A 12,975-nucleotide genomic window follows, 5' to 3' on the forward strand; every position below is an offset into this window, starting at 1 on the left:
GCTTCGGAGGCAGAGATTTATGGAATGGATTTTATAATCCCGTCGGGTCCGAGATTTATCGCATATTGCAATCCACTAAGGTAGGAGGCATGGACTTATATAATAGAGGAATATGCGATTGCGATGGACGCAAGGTTCTTTTTAGAAGTAGTTAATAACCCATTCAGGTCCGGTATTTGCCTTATGTTTATTTATTATGGGATATGCAATGTAGGATATGGATGCGATGCAGGGTATGACAAAGTGTTGGAGTTTGTAAAGACTTCAACCTTCAGGAATCTTAAAAATCCGTTTTATTTTGTTTTTTAATCAAATAACCCACAATGTTTAATACTTAAGCCTAAGTATAGTTTGTGTCTTGGGGGCTATTTAATTTGGTTTTTTGGATATCAAAGACTTTTCTAAAATTGAAAGGTCGCTATTTTAATATAATAATTTTCATAGGAAATTTAAAATATATTAAAATGGGGGTAGTTGAACAGTACAACAGGTGGCTATGGATTGATGCCTATCGACAATTACCAACGATTTAATTGATATGGTTGAGCTAGTTTAAACCTATCTTAAATTTGAACTTTATTTTTATTTTTTATTGTTGTTCATAAAGTGAGAAAACACAATATAACAAAATGATCAAATATGAGGATGTGCTATTTCTGAATGTTATCCACAATTAACACACAATGTTACTCAGGGAAAACCACTCAAATTGAAATTTTAGCTAATGGTCCAAAAGGGGATAGAATTTCACTTCTCCAAATGTCTCGTGGTCTTGGCCATTAATCTATTTCCTTAAATAAAAAAAAATAAATTCTTAAATTAAAAACAACCACTTTTTAAACATTCTCAAGATCTATTTTAAACTTAAATCTACATTTTATAATTAAACATTTAACATAAAATAATTTATAAATAACATAAAATTAAATGATAAAGAAATGTATCCGATGCAACTTTGGTTTTGTTGGAGAAGATGTGCTCAGATAGTGAAAACTAAATGTGATTTCTATCGGTCACTCATTAGTGACTTTGATGTGGTCTCTGGTAATTACATGAATGGCATTGGTTTAAATTATGATGTGATTTTTGTTCCTTTGGGTAACAATACCTTGTCTTGGATTTATTGGGTATTTTCTTGTCTTGGCTCTTTAGAGTTTGGTGAAAGAATTGTAATTGTTTGAAGAGAGTCTAGTTTTCTGTTTATTTTGGAGGAAATTCCTGTTCCTCTCTTTGATCTCTGCTATCAAGTCATTCTGGCTATGGCTATACTCTTCATAGAAAGAAAATTAAAAATACTCTATGTGACATATTACTTCTTCATCTGATTGATGTATTCGACCCATTTCATATGAAACCTCACAATAAACACTCCCAACTTCTCCACTAACGCCTCACTAAATAAATTATAATCTCTTTTAAAGAAGTATAAATTACTACCATTTTATATATATAATTTAAAATACTTCCAATTTACTAAATTAATTGAATAAAATCATAAATGAATATATCCAAAGTTAATTCCATCCCAGCGCAAGAAAATACTTTTATATATATATATCCCAATTTAAAATACTTCCAATTTACTAAATTAATTGAATAAAATCATAAATGAATATATCCAAAGTGTTAATTCCATCCCAGCGCAAGAAAATACTAGCCCCTCGCAATTACTAAACTATACCCGATTAACCACTCTACCTCCTTGTCTTGCCGCGTGGAACTTGACACGTGGATGCTTTCACCCTGTTTTCTATGCCGAGATGGATTCCGACACCGTTATCTTCCGGGCCCTTCGAGACGTCCACTGGATATGTACTGCCGACAACATATATTCACTGTTTATACATCTCTTATATTTTTTAATAGCATCACAAGCGCCATATGGATAATTTAATCGTTCACCGCCATCGCGCATCAATCAGATCCTCGTCATTCCCTGTATTCATCTACTGCATATATAAATATACGTTCTCTGGAATGCTGGCGTCGTCTGGGTTGCGTTCTCTGCCCTGTTATTTCTTCACTCACCGACTGCGATTGCCGACTTTTCCTAACCCTAAAGTTCGCTTATGGCGCACTGTATTCGCTGCAAATATAGGCAATAATCTTCGTTTCGAGCTTCCTTTCGTTCAAAGAATGGAGGTACGCCTATTTCCTGTTAATATTTCAATTAAACGGCCATTCTTTGTCATATTATAATTTTGAATTCGTTACTGTTCACTATTGGCGCGTTATTTAGGAGAATTTTTGTAATGCTTTGCAGTGCAGTGTGTGGGAAGTTTATCCTATGTCCTTCAGTTTGATTGAATATTTTCAATTCTACTGTTTTAAATATCTTGGCACCTATTTCAAGAATTTTGTTTTAGTTTATTAGTTATATATGTCTTGCTTCAATAAATTTGTTCTAGTCGCTTGTCCGAAGAAGCTGGATAAATTGTTCTTTTTAGGGGCCAAATTAGGGGCGATGTTTAATTCGATTATCTTTTTAGGGGCGATGTTTAATTCGATTATCTTTTGCCTGAGAGATTTCTAGTTTTATGAAATGAAAGTCCATGACACTAAAAAATAGTCTATGAGACCTTTTGATCGGATTATTTTTTTAACTAATTTTAACCGAGTTTAAACCTATATAGTATTTGAACTTAGAAATATTCAAAGGAATCTGTACTGCCATTCAGCAGTTGTTTTTTCTTTACCTCGTACTGACTGTAAGTAAAGCTTCAGTTTTACCGAGTAATCGGCCATTTTCACAGGATTCTGTCCAAATAGCTCATAACTAATTTTGATTAAAATCTGCATTTTTGAGGAAGAAAATTTCAATGGTGCTACACCTTTTAAAGATTTCAATGTCGGTTACAGTAGTTTGGGAAAATCAAGATGAATTACAAAGGTAAAAGTAATGAAAAAATCTTGCTCATTGTTATTCATTTGAAATTTTACGAAGGGTTCATTCATGATTTTTGTAAATCCTGGGAATGATTTTAGGTATCATTACTCTAATTTTTGCCACAATTTGGAGAAATCGTGAACTAACATCTTTGCAAAATTTTAAAATGAATAACAATGAATAAGATTTTATCATTAGATGAATATCCGGCAAGGAGCCAGAGAAATGAATGTTAGAGCAGTTGATCTCTACCTATAAGAAAGTTTGAAAATTGAGGCAAAGATGCTACAATGTATTTTACTTAAAATTCTATGCAATGTTAAAAGCCAAAACTGTCTTCCCAGAAAGATAAATAAACAGTACATTATGTAAAAACAGAGTAAATCTTGAAAGTGATTTCCTTATGACTGGAGGCAACTGAATCTCTTCTATGTGGACTTTGCAAAGAAATCATTAATCCTTTATTTACCTGTTTGTTCCTCTCTATCTTCTTCTTTGGAGACCATCTTGTCACTGAATGGAAAATGCTGTCTTTAATCGCTGAGTCATACTCTTTGGCTGTGGTGCTCTTAATTTTCCTTTCCGGATTTGAAACTGGAAGGTAAGTATGTGCAAAGATACCATTGCTCACTAGGTTGAGCTGGGAGTGCTTTATAGGGGATCTGAGATTGTATACTGCTTGAGCTGAGGGGAGAAGTCTGATGAAGTTGAATCTATATCTCACAGATGGCTTTGGAGGAGGGGATGAGTGTGTTAGTTTTTGGTAGTATCAGATGTGTTCTAGCTATGAAAATTGGTGGAGAGGCTAAGACATATGAGTTCTAAAAAACCTAGAAACCGTTTGGTGAAATTTCACCCGGATTGTATTTTATTAAAATAATTAATTTTGGTGAAAGTCTACCCGGATTGTATTTTATTAAAATAATTAATATTTTTAATGGGATTCTTAAGTCTAAACTTAGGAAAATTAAAATATTAATGGGGATTAATCAAAATATGGGTGAGAATGATCTACAAGGCGGATCGAGTCAACTTTTAATCTTAGCCATTGATTAGAGCCTTAATCTTGGCCGTTGGAGTCTCAACGAGAAAAATATAAGGAGGCTTGGGGTTCATTTAGAAACACACAAAAAGATTGAGGAAATCGATTTTCTGAGGTGAGAAGTTCTCAAGAGGAAAATTGATTGGGGAGATTTTGCAGCAGAGGGGCAGTGAGAATCTGGGAGAAGGAATTTCTGGAGAATACAAGGTAGAGAGAGGACAAAAAAACGTCCAGAGGAGGGCTGACGCTAGCCTACGCATTGCTGATGCAGAGGCAACGTAGTCAGTGAGGGGAAGTCAAGTTTCTGTAAAGGGAATTCGAAGTTCAGTTGCCGAAAGCCAGGGTGTGAGTCTGGGAGGTAGGAAAGTCGATTTCTCAGCCAGCAGAGGATCTAGAGTAGAGAGGCAGCGTAATACCTAGGAGGGGTGACGCAGTTCTGTGCAGAAGCCATCAGAGGGTGACGCAGAGCCTCCAGAGCTGAAGGATCAATCACTGGTCTAGTGACAAGGTGAGATCATTTCACTAGTCTTTTGTCTAGTATTTTCTCTATAAAGGATTGCTAGTTGAGCATCATAGATTTGTATTTACAATTTTCTCCTGCATAATAAATAAACCCTCAGAGCTGCTGCACCAGTTTTCCCGCATTGGGTTTTTTCGGGGACTATTGTGTTTGAAAATAATTGTTCTATGTATCTTGTTCTTTGCTCAGTTTTTTGTTTCATGTATTCAAATATTAAAGAAGTGTAGGCTGCAGAAGTAATTTGCTTCATTATTCAGAGAATAACTTGATAATGCATATTAAAATCAAGTAGGTGAAGTAGATTTAGATTTGCTGCAGTAGGGGTTCCTTGAGGATTAGGAATTTTCACATGGTATCAGAGCATTGATTTTGAAACAGAGAAGAGCAGATCCAGCGCTGAGTAGAGAGGCCAATAGCTGCATTTGGTAGCAATTTGAATCCCCTTGAAGGGATTGTGCAGTCTTTGCCGAGAAGCAGAGATTCCGAGGAAATCTCTCTCTGAGAGAGTCGACATAGGTATGATTTTAGAATTGTGAGCTTGCAAAGGTAGAGGGAGTGTCGCAGAGCCTCAGCGCAATGCTTGAAGGGCGCAGTTTTTGCCGGGGCAGAAATCCGTCAGGAAAGAGAAAAGACACATAGAAGGGGAATTTTCTCCTCAAAGAACTTTTTGCCAAAAAAGTTTGAATTTCTCACTTGCTGGGCAGCTGAGCAGTGACTAGAGGAGTCAGTTTGATAGTTGGGTGAGATGGCATCGCATGGGCTAAGAGGCTAGGACAGGTTGGAAGGAGCTTCCAACTATGTTATATGGAAGACCAGAATCTTAGCTGTTCTGGAGGAGTACGATCTCGAAGCCTACGTCAAGAGTGTTGTGGTTGTTCTTGCTGACAATGATCAAAGGAAGAAGTACAAGGCTGAGCAAGGGAAGGCGAAGAGGTTTATTTTCGATGGAGTTTGAGATCATGTGGTCTCACAATTGCAGGGCAAAGATACAGTCGAAGAGACGCAGGAAGCTTTGTCTTCACTATGTGAAGGCTCTTCCGAACAACGGAAGATGTATCTAGAACAGAAGTTGCAATGGACATTGATGTAGAAGGGAGAAGGAGTTAACTCCTATCTTCAACGTCTTAAGGACACCAGAGCCAGCTTGCTGCACTGGGATCGACTCCTCAGCCTATCGCGATGGTAAGGACGACCCTGAATGGAGTCTCAGATGAATGGCAAATCTTCGTCCAAAGTATATTGGGCAGGGAAAAACTACCTTCATGGGAGGAGATGTGGGAGTTGCATGAAGACAAAGGAGGAGGAGGAGAACACAACCATAGCATCAAAGGGACAGTAAACGTAGAAGCAGAAGAAGGACGTTTCGAAGGTGAAATGTTTCAGATGTGGCGAGATGGGCCACTTTACATTCAATGTCCTTTGAAGCAAAAGGATAAGGATGAGAAACATGATCCTAAGGCTGCTCCAGCAAAGATTGACGAAGAGGAGTTTTCCATGAGTGCCCACCAATGTTGCACGAAGCGGGGACGAAATGGGGATGTTTTTTGGAAGCGGGGACGTGGAAGCGTCATTTTCCAAAAATCTAGGAAGCGAAGGGTCTGTGGAAACATCATTTTCCAAAAAACTAGGAAGCGAAGCGTCTGCTATATATATATATATATTTTATATTTTTTTGCATTTATACTCAAAACAAACATCCCAAATACCAAATTAGTTGTAGAAGACATGAAAACATGCATATTTTTGCATAAATCAAGATAGATATAGCATCCATTGTACATTAATGATTAATTATTCGAGCATCAACCATTTAGATGCATCAACCATCTAGAATCTAGATTCTTCTCCTCTTGTCTAGCCTTTGCCTCTACCTCGATTGTCTAGGGATATTAGTCAACATTGCCCAATTTTGATCAAACTACCTAATCCAAGACTTAAAATATGGTAGAAAAAGCTTAACATGCTTGATCGATGATTTTGACTTGATTGAAAGGTAATTTTTTGCTAAGGGCGTGACAAAGGAGTTCAACAATTAACACCACCAACACTAGGGTACATATAGGGCTTGGTGCTCTTGATTAAATGCTAATCGCATACCTTCATACTTGATATAATCTAATGAAATGCCACAATCCCATTGATCCTGAATTCTTGAAAATTGTTAAGTCTGCTAAATTTTGAATAGGATATGAAATTCTATTTTCTCCATATGAAGTCCAATGAGGCTGGAACCACTCTCAAACATCCTGAGTCATTTCATGGTAATGTTAAAAATTTAAGTAAAAGGATGAAAATGAAAAATAAAGGAGAATGTCACTTTTACTTTAAGAATTTAACATTACCATGAGGGAGCATCTGTTATATTTATATTTTTTTTTTGCTATATATATATATATATATATATATATATATATATATTTTGTTGCATTTTTTATAATTATTTTTCGGAAGCTTGACGCTTTGTACGGTTGAAGCGTCGTCCGAAATGCATTTCGGAAAAACCGAAACGCGTTTAGGAAAAACGCTTCCTGAAATTTCCAGGAAGCACCGAAGCGTCGTCTGAAACGCGTTTCAGGCAGACGCTACTTGAAATTTCCAGGAAGTGCCAAAACACGTTCCGGTTTTTCCGAAGCGTGTTTCGGGAGGTGCTTCCCCCACGCATTCGTACGGATCGCGTTTCGGGGGTTAGATCTGGGGGGGGACGTTTCTTGCAACATTGGTGCCCATGCATCTCCAGGAGGGAAATGGGGCGATATTGAGCTGTAGTCGGGAGGACTACATACGGGCAGGATCCTTGAGGAGTCCACCTCTTGGATCAATTCCTTGCTATAGGAGCCCAAGATTCAGCGGTAGCGAGATAGACTTAGTGTCATATGATGTAGTGGATTATTTGGAGGATAGATGTAGTAGCCCGAGACCAGGAGTTGATCAACGCAGAGCAAGGTTGGCAGTAGTGCAAATGGCATAGTGCAGAAGTCAGCAGTGTTAGTTTTTGGTATCATCGGAAGTGCTCTAGCCTTGAAAATTGGTGGAGAGGCTAAGGTGCATGAGTTCTAAAGAACCCAGACCGTTTGGTGAAATTTCACCCAAATTTTATTTTATTAAAATAATTAATATTTTTAATGGAGTTCATAAGACTAAACTTAGGGAAATTAAAATATTAATGGGTATTAATCAAAATATGGGTGAAAATGATCCAGAAGGCAAATCAAGTCATGTTTTAATCTTAGCTGTTGATTAGAGACTTAATCTTGGCTGTTGAAGTCTCAACAGGAAAAGTATAAAATGGAGGCATGGGGTTCATTTGGAAATACACACAGAGAGAGAATTGATCTGGAGTTCAATTTCTGGGGCTAGGAAGCTGAGAAACTCGAACTAAGTGATCATTCAGCAGCAGAGGGGCAGTGAGAATCCAAGAGGACTTTCTGGAGAACACTGACAAAGAGGCGGAGAGAGCTTGTAGAGAGGCAACACAGTAGCTGGGAAACGCTGACGTTGGGCCAGTCTGGGCCCACACAGTCCTGACGCAGAGCCAGAAGGGCCAACGCAGAGCTAAAAAGCTGCCTGTCATGCAGAATCCAGAACTGTCGGGAATAGGCAGAACTGTTGGAACAACTGAGATAGCTAACGCAGAAGGCAGAAGAGGTGATGCAGGGCTTACGTAGGGCCAACGCAGAAATAGTCGGGGTTAGCCAATCTTGTGCCGGATCAACCGAAATTCTGCCGGGTGAAGTGAGGTAAAACTCACTCAGATTTTCTGCCATTATTTTCTCTGTAAAGGATTGCTAGATGAGCATCCTAGTTTTGTATTCAGAGATTTCTCCTGCATAATAATAAACCCTTAGAACCGCTGCACTGGTTTTCTTGCATTGGGTTTTTCTGGGGACTATTGTGTCAAAAAATAAGTGTGTCCTATGTATCTTGTTCTTTGCTCTGTTTTCTGTTTCATGAGATCAAATATTTAATTACTGTAGTCTGCAGAAGTAATTTGCTTCAGTATTCAGAAGAATAACTTGATGAATGTAATTTAAAATTCAAGTACGTGAAGTAGATTCATATTTGCTGCAATAGGGGTTCCTTTGAGTCTAGAAATTTTCACATGATATCAGAACATTGATTTTGAAACAGGAAGAGCAGATCCAGTGCTGAGCAGTGAGGCCGAAAGCTGCACTTGGCAACAATTCGAATCCCCTTAAAGGGATTGCGCAGTCCTTGCCGGAAAGTAGATTCGAGGAAATCTCTCTCTGAGTGAGACGACAGAGAGGTACGAGTTCCAGTTCATGAGTTTGCAGAGGCAGAGGGAGTGACGCAGAGCGAAGGGCGCAGTTTCTGCCGGGCAGAAATCCGTTGGAAAAGAATGAAGACACGTAGAAGGGGAATTTTTCTCCTCAAAACTTTCCGCCAGAAAGTTCGAATTTCTCACTTGCTAAGCAGCTAAGCAGTGACTAGAGGAGTCAGTTCGACAATCAGGTGAGATGGCATCGCATGGGCTTAGAGATCAGGACATGTTGGAAGGAGCTTCCAACTATGTCATATGGAAGACCATAATCTTAGCTGTTCTAGAGGAATATGATCTCGAGGTCTGTGTTAAAAGTGTTGTAGCTATTCCTGCTGACAGCGATCAAAAGAAGAAGTACAAGGCTGAGCAGGGGAAGGCAAAGAGGCTCATTCTCGATGGAGTTCAAGATCATGTGGTCTCACACTTGCAGGGCAAGGATACAGCTAGAGTGATGTGGGAAGCCTTGTCTTCTATGTATGAAGGCTCTTCCGAACAACAAAAGATGTATTAGGAGCAGAAGTTGCAATGGACCTTGATGCAGAAAGGAGAAGGGGTGAACTTCTATCTTCAACGTCTTCAGGACACTAGAGACCAGCTTGCTGCATTGGGGTCCACTCCTCAACCAATCGCAATGGTGAGGATAGTTCTGAATGGAGTCTCGGATGAATGACAAGTTTTCATCCAAAGCATATTGGGCAGGGAAAAACTACCTTCATTGGAGGAGATGTGGGCAACTCTTCAACAGGAGGAGTTAAGGAGGGAGCCAGTGAAGGTCAACCTCAATGGTAGCAGTGTGAGTGGCACAAAGACGAAGGAGGAGGAGAATGCAACTCTGGCATTGAAGGGACAACAGAAGCCAAAGTGGAAGAAGGACATTTCGAAGGTGAAATGTTTCAGTTGTGGGGAGTTGGGCCATTATGCATCTAATTGTCCTTTGAAGAAAAAGGACAAGGATGAGAAACATGATCCTAAGGCTGCTTCAGCAAAGATTGACGAGGATGAGATTGCCATGAGCTATAGTTGGGAGGACTACATGTGGGCAGGATCCTTGAGAAGTCCACCTCTTGGATCAATTATTTGCTACGGGAGCCCAAGATTCAGCAATAACGAGATGGACTTAGTGTTAGATGGTGCAGTTGAGTGTTTGGAGGACATATGCAGTAGCTGGGGACCAGAGATTGATCAACGCAGAGCAAAGTTGGTCGTAATGTAGTTGGTACATTGCAAGAGTCAGCAACAACGCAGAGCAAAGTTAGCTGCAATGCAGTTGGTACAATGCAAGAGTAGCAACAACACAGACGATTTAGAGGGTCAGAATCAACAGTAGTCAGATTCCAACATCCATTGTATTATGTTGAACACAGTTAAGTCAACTAATTTTGGATGTTTTTTCAGTTGCTTCTCTCAGCAACTGAGTTGCAGTACAAATGCAGTGTTAGTAGTGGCAGTGCTAGCAGCATAGCAGATGCAACGTTTGAGAGGGAGCTGTAGTACATATGCAGTAGTGGCAGTGGCAATGTCATGGGTAGCAGTACAGTTGTAGCAGGAGCACAGTTTTGGTGGCAGCAACAATGCAGAAAGGGGGTGTTTCAAAAACATAGCAACATGCAGTTGGACATTGTTGCTAGAGCACTTTCCTCACTAAGAGGGAGTGTTAGTTTTTGGTAGCATCGGGAGTGCTATAGCCTTGACAATTGGTGGAGAGGCTAAGGCACATGAGTTCTAAAGAACCCAGAAACCGTTGGTTGAAATTCCACCTGAATTGTATTGTATTAAAATAATTAATATTTTTAATGGAGTTCCTAAAGTCTAAACTTAGGGAAATTAAAATATTAATGGGTATTAATCAAAATATGGGTGAGAATGATTTAGAAGGCGGATCAAGTCATGTTTTAATCTTAGCCGTTGATTGGAGACTTAATCTCGACTGTTGAAGACTCAACAGGAAAAGTATAAAATGGAGGCTTGGGGTTCATTTGGAAATACACAAAGAGAGAGAGAGAATTGATCTGGAGTTCGATTTCTGGGGCTAGGATGCTGAGAAACTCCGACTAAGTGATCATTCATTAACAAAGCGGCAGTGAGAATCCGGGAGAAGGACTTCTTGGAGAACACTGATAGAGGCGAAGAGAGCTTGCAAAGAGGTAGTGCGGTAGTTGGGAAAGGCTGATGTTGCGCCAGTCTGGGCCCACGGAGTCCTGACTCAGAGCCAAAAGGGTCAGTGCAGAGCTAAAAAGTTGACTGTCACGCAGAATCCAGAACTATCAGGAACAGGTGGAATTGCCATAACAGTTGGGATAGCTTACCCAAAAGGCAGAAGAGGTGATGCAGGGCCTACGCAGGGCCAACACAGAAATAGCTGGGGTTATCCAATCTTGTGCCGGATCATCCAGAATTCTACCAGGTGAAGTGAGGTAAAACTCACTTAGATTTTCTTCTAGTATTTTCTTAGTAAATGATTGCTAGATGAGCATTCTAGATTTGTATTCAGATATTTCTCCTGCATAATAATAAACCCTCAGAATTGCTGCACTGGCTTTCCCGCATTGGGTTTTTCCATGGACTATTGTGTCCAAAAATAAGTGTCCTATGTATCTTGTTCTTTGTTTTGTTTTCTGTTTCATGAGATCAAATATTTAATTAGTGTAGGGTGTAGAAGTAATTTGCTTCAGTATTCAAAAGAATAACTTTATGAATGTAATTTAAAAATCAAGTAGGTGAAATAGATTCGGATTTGCTACAGTAGGGGTTCCTTCGAGTCTAGGAATTTTCACAAGTAGCAATGCAGAGGATTCAGAGGGTTGAAGACTAGAGCAGTGAGATTCCAACATTCATGGTATTATGCTGAACACAATTAAGTTTAGTTTATTTTGGATGCTTTTCCATTGTTGAGCAGTAGCAATTGGAAATGATGCAGTGCAGAGCTAGCAGTGGCAATGTTAGCAACAGATGCAGAGGGAGTTGTAGTATAGATGCAGTAGTGGCAATGTTAGCAGCAGATGCAGAGGGAGCTGTAGTATAGATGCAACAGTGGCAGTGGCAGTGTCATGTTGTAGCAATACAGTAGCAGCAACATCATAGTGTTGGTGGCAACAACAGTGCGGAAAGGAGATGCTTAAGAGACAGAGCAACATGCAGTTGGACATGGTTGCTAGAGCACTTTCCTTGCTAAGACGGAGTGTTAGTTTTTGGTAGCATCGAATGTGCTCTAGCCATGAAAATTGGTGGGGAGGCTAAGACACATGAGTTCTAAAGAACCCATAAACCGTTTGGTAAAATAATTAATATTTTAATGTGGTTCCTAAGTCAAAACTTAGGAAAATTAAAGTATTAATGGGTATTAATCAAAATATGGGCGAGAATGATTTAGAAGGCGGATCAAGTCAAGTTTTAATCTTAACCGTTGATTAGAGACTTAATCTCATTTGTTGAAGTCTCAATGAGAAAAGTATAAGGAGGCTTGGGGTTCATTTAGAAACACACATAGAGAAATTGAGGAAATCAATATTTTGAGGTGAAAAGTTCTTAGGAGGAAAGTCGATGGGGAGATCTTGCAACAGAGGGGCAGTGAGAATTTGGGAGAAGGAATTTCCGGAGAATACAAGGCACAGAGGGGACAGAAAGACGTCCAGAGGAGGGCTGACGCTGGCCTATGCAGTGCTGACGCAAAGGCATCGCAGTTAGTGAGGGGAAGTTGAGTTTTTGCAAAGGGGATTCGAAGTTCAGTTGCCAGAAGCCAAGGTGTGAGTTTAGGAGGCAAGAAAGTCGATTGATCAGCCAACAGAGGATCCAGAGCAGAGAGGTAGCGTAATACGCAATAGGTGTGACGCAAAAGCTTCTCAGGGTGACGTAGTTCTGCGCAGAAGCCATCAGAGGGTGATGCAGAGCCTCCAGAGCTGAAGGATCAATCATTGATTCTCTAATGATAGGGTGAGATCATTTCACCAGTGTTTTGTCTAGTATTTTCTATGTAAAGGATTGCTAGTTGAGTATCCTAGATTTGTATTTAGAATTTTCTCTTGAATAATATGTTGATTTTGGGTAGCATCTGATGTGCTCTAGCCTTGAAAATTGGTGGAGAGGCTAAGGCACATGAGATCTCCAAGACCCAGAAATCGTTTGGAGAAATTCCACCCGGATGAGGAGTTATTAAAATAATTAATATTTTTAATGGGTTCCTAAGTCTAAACTTTGGAAAATAAAAATATTAATGTTGGAAGACCGTAGAGAAAAAAAAGAAAACTACA

At 39.4% G+C, this 12,975-nt stretch overlaps 1 protein-coding gene across 2 annotated transcripts in view; it reads left to right on the forward strand.

The window, feature by feature from the left end:
* Positions 1–1,802: 1,802 nt before the first annotated feature.
* Positions 1,803–12,975, forward strand: part of LOC149173152 (protein-L-isoaspartate O-methyltransferase-like) — a 106,249-nt gene continuing 95,076 nt past the window's right edge. The window contains exon 1 of one of the 2 annotated variants that reach the window (XM_089424515.1): positions 1,803–2,142. In XM_089424515.1, the coding sequence (XP_089280641.1) occupies positions 1,882–2,142 (261 nt within the window). In that variant the 5' untranslated portion in view covers positions 1,803–1,881. The remainder of the gene's footprint in view (positions 2,143–12,975) is intronic. The other variant, XM_089424516.1, reaches the window with a different exon arrangement.

This window comes from Pinus tabuliformis, chromosome 4_2, assembly GCF_031772625.1.
Source record: "Pinus tabuliformis cultivar Carrire ecotype Pingquan chromosome 4_2, CPIR1, whole genome shotgun sequence".
In the NCBI taxonomy this organism is placed as follows: domain Eukaryota; kingdom Viridiplantae; phylum Streptophyta; class Pinopsida; order Pinales; family Pinaceae; genus Pinus; species Pinus tabuliformis.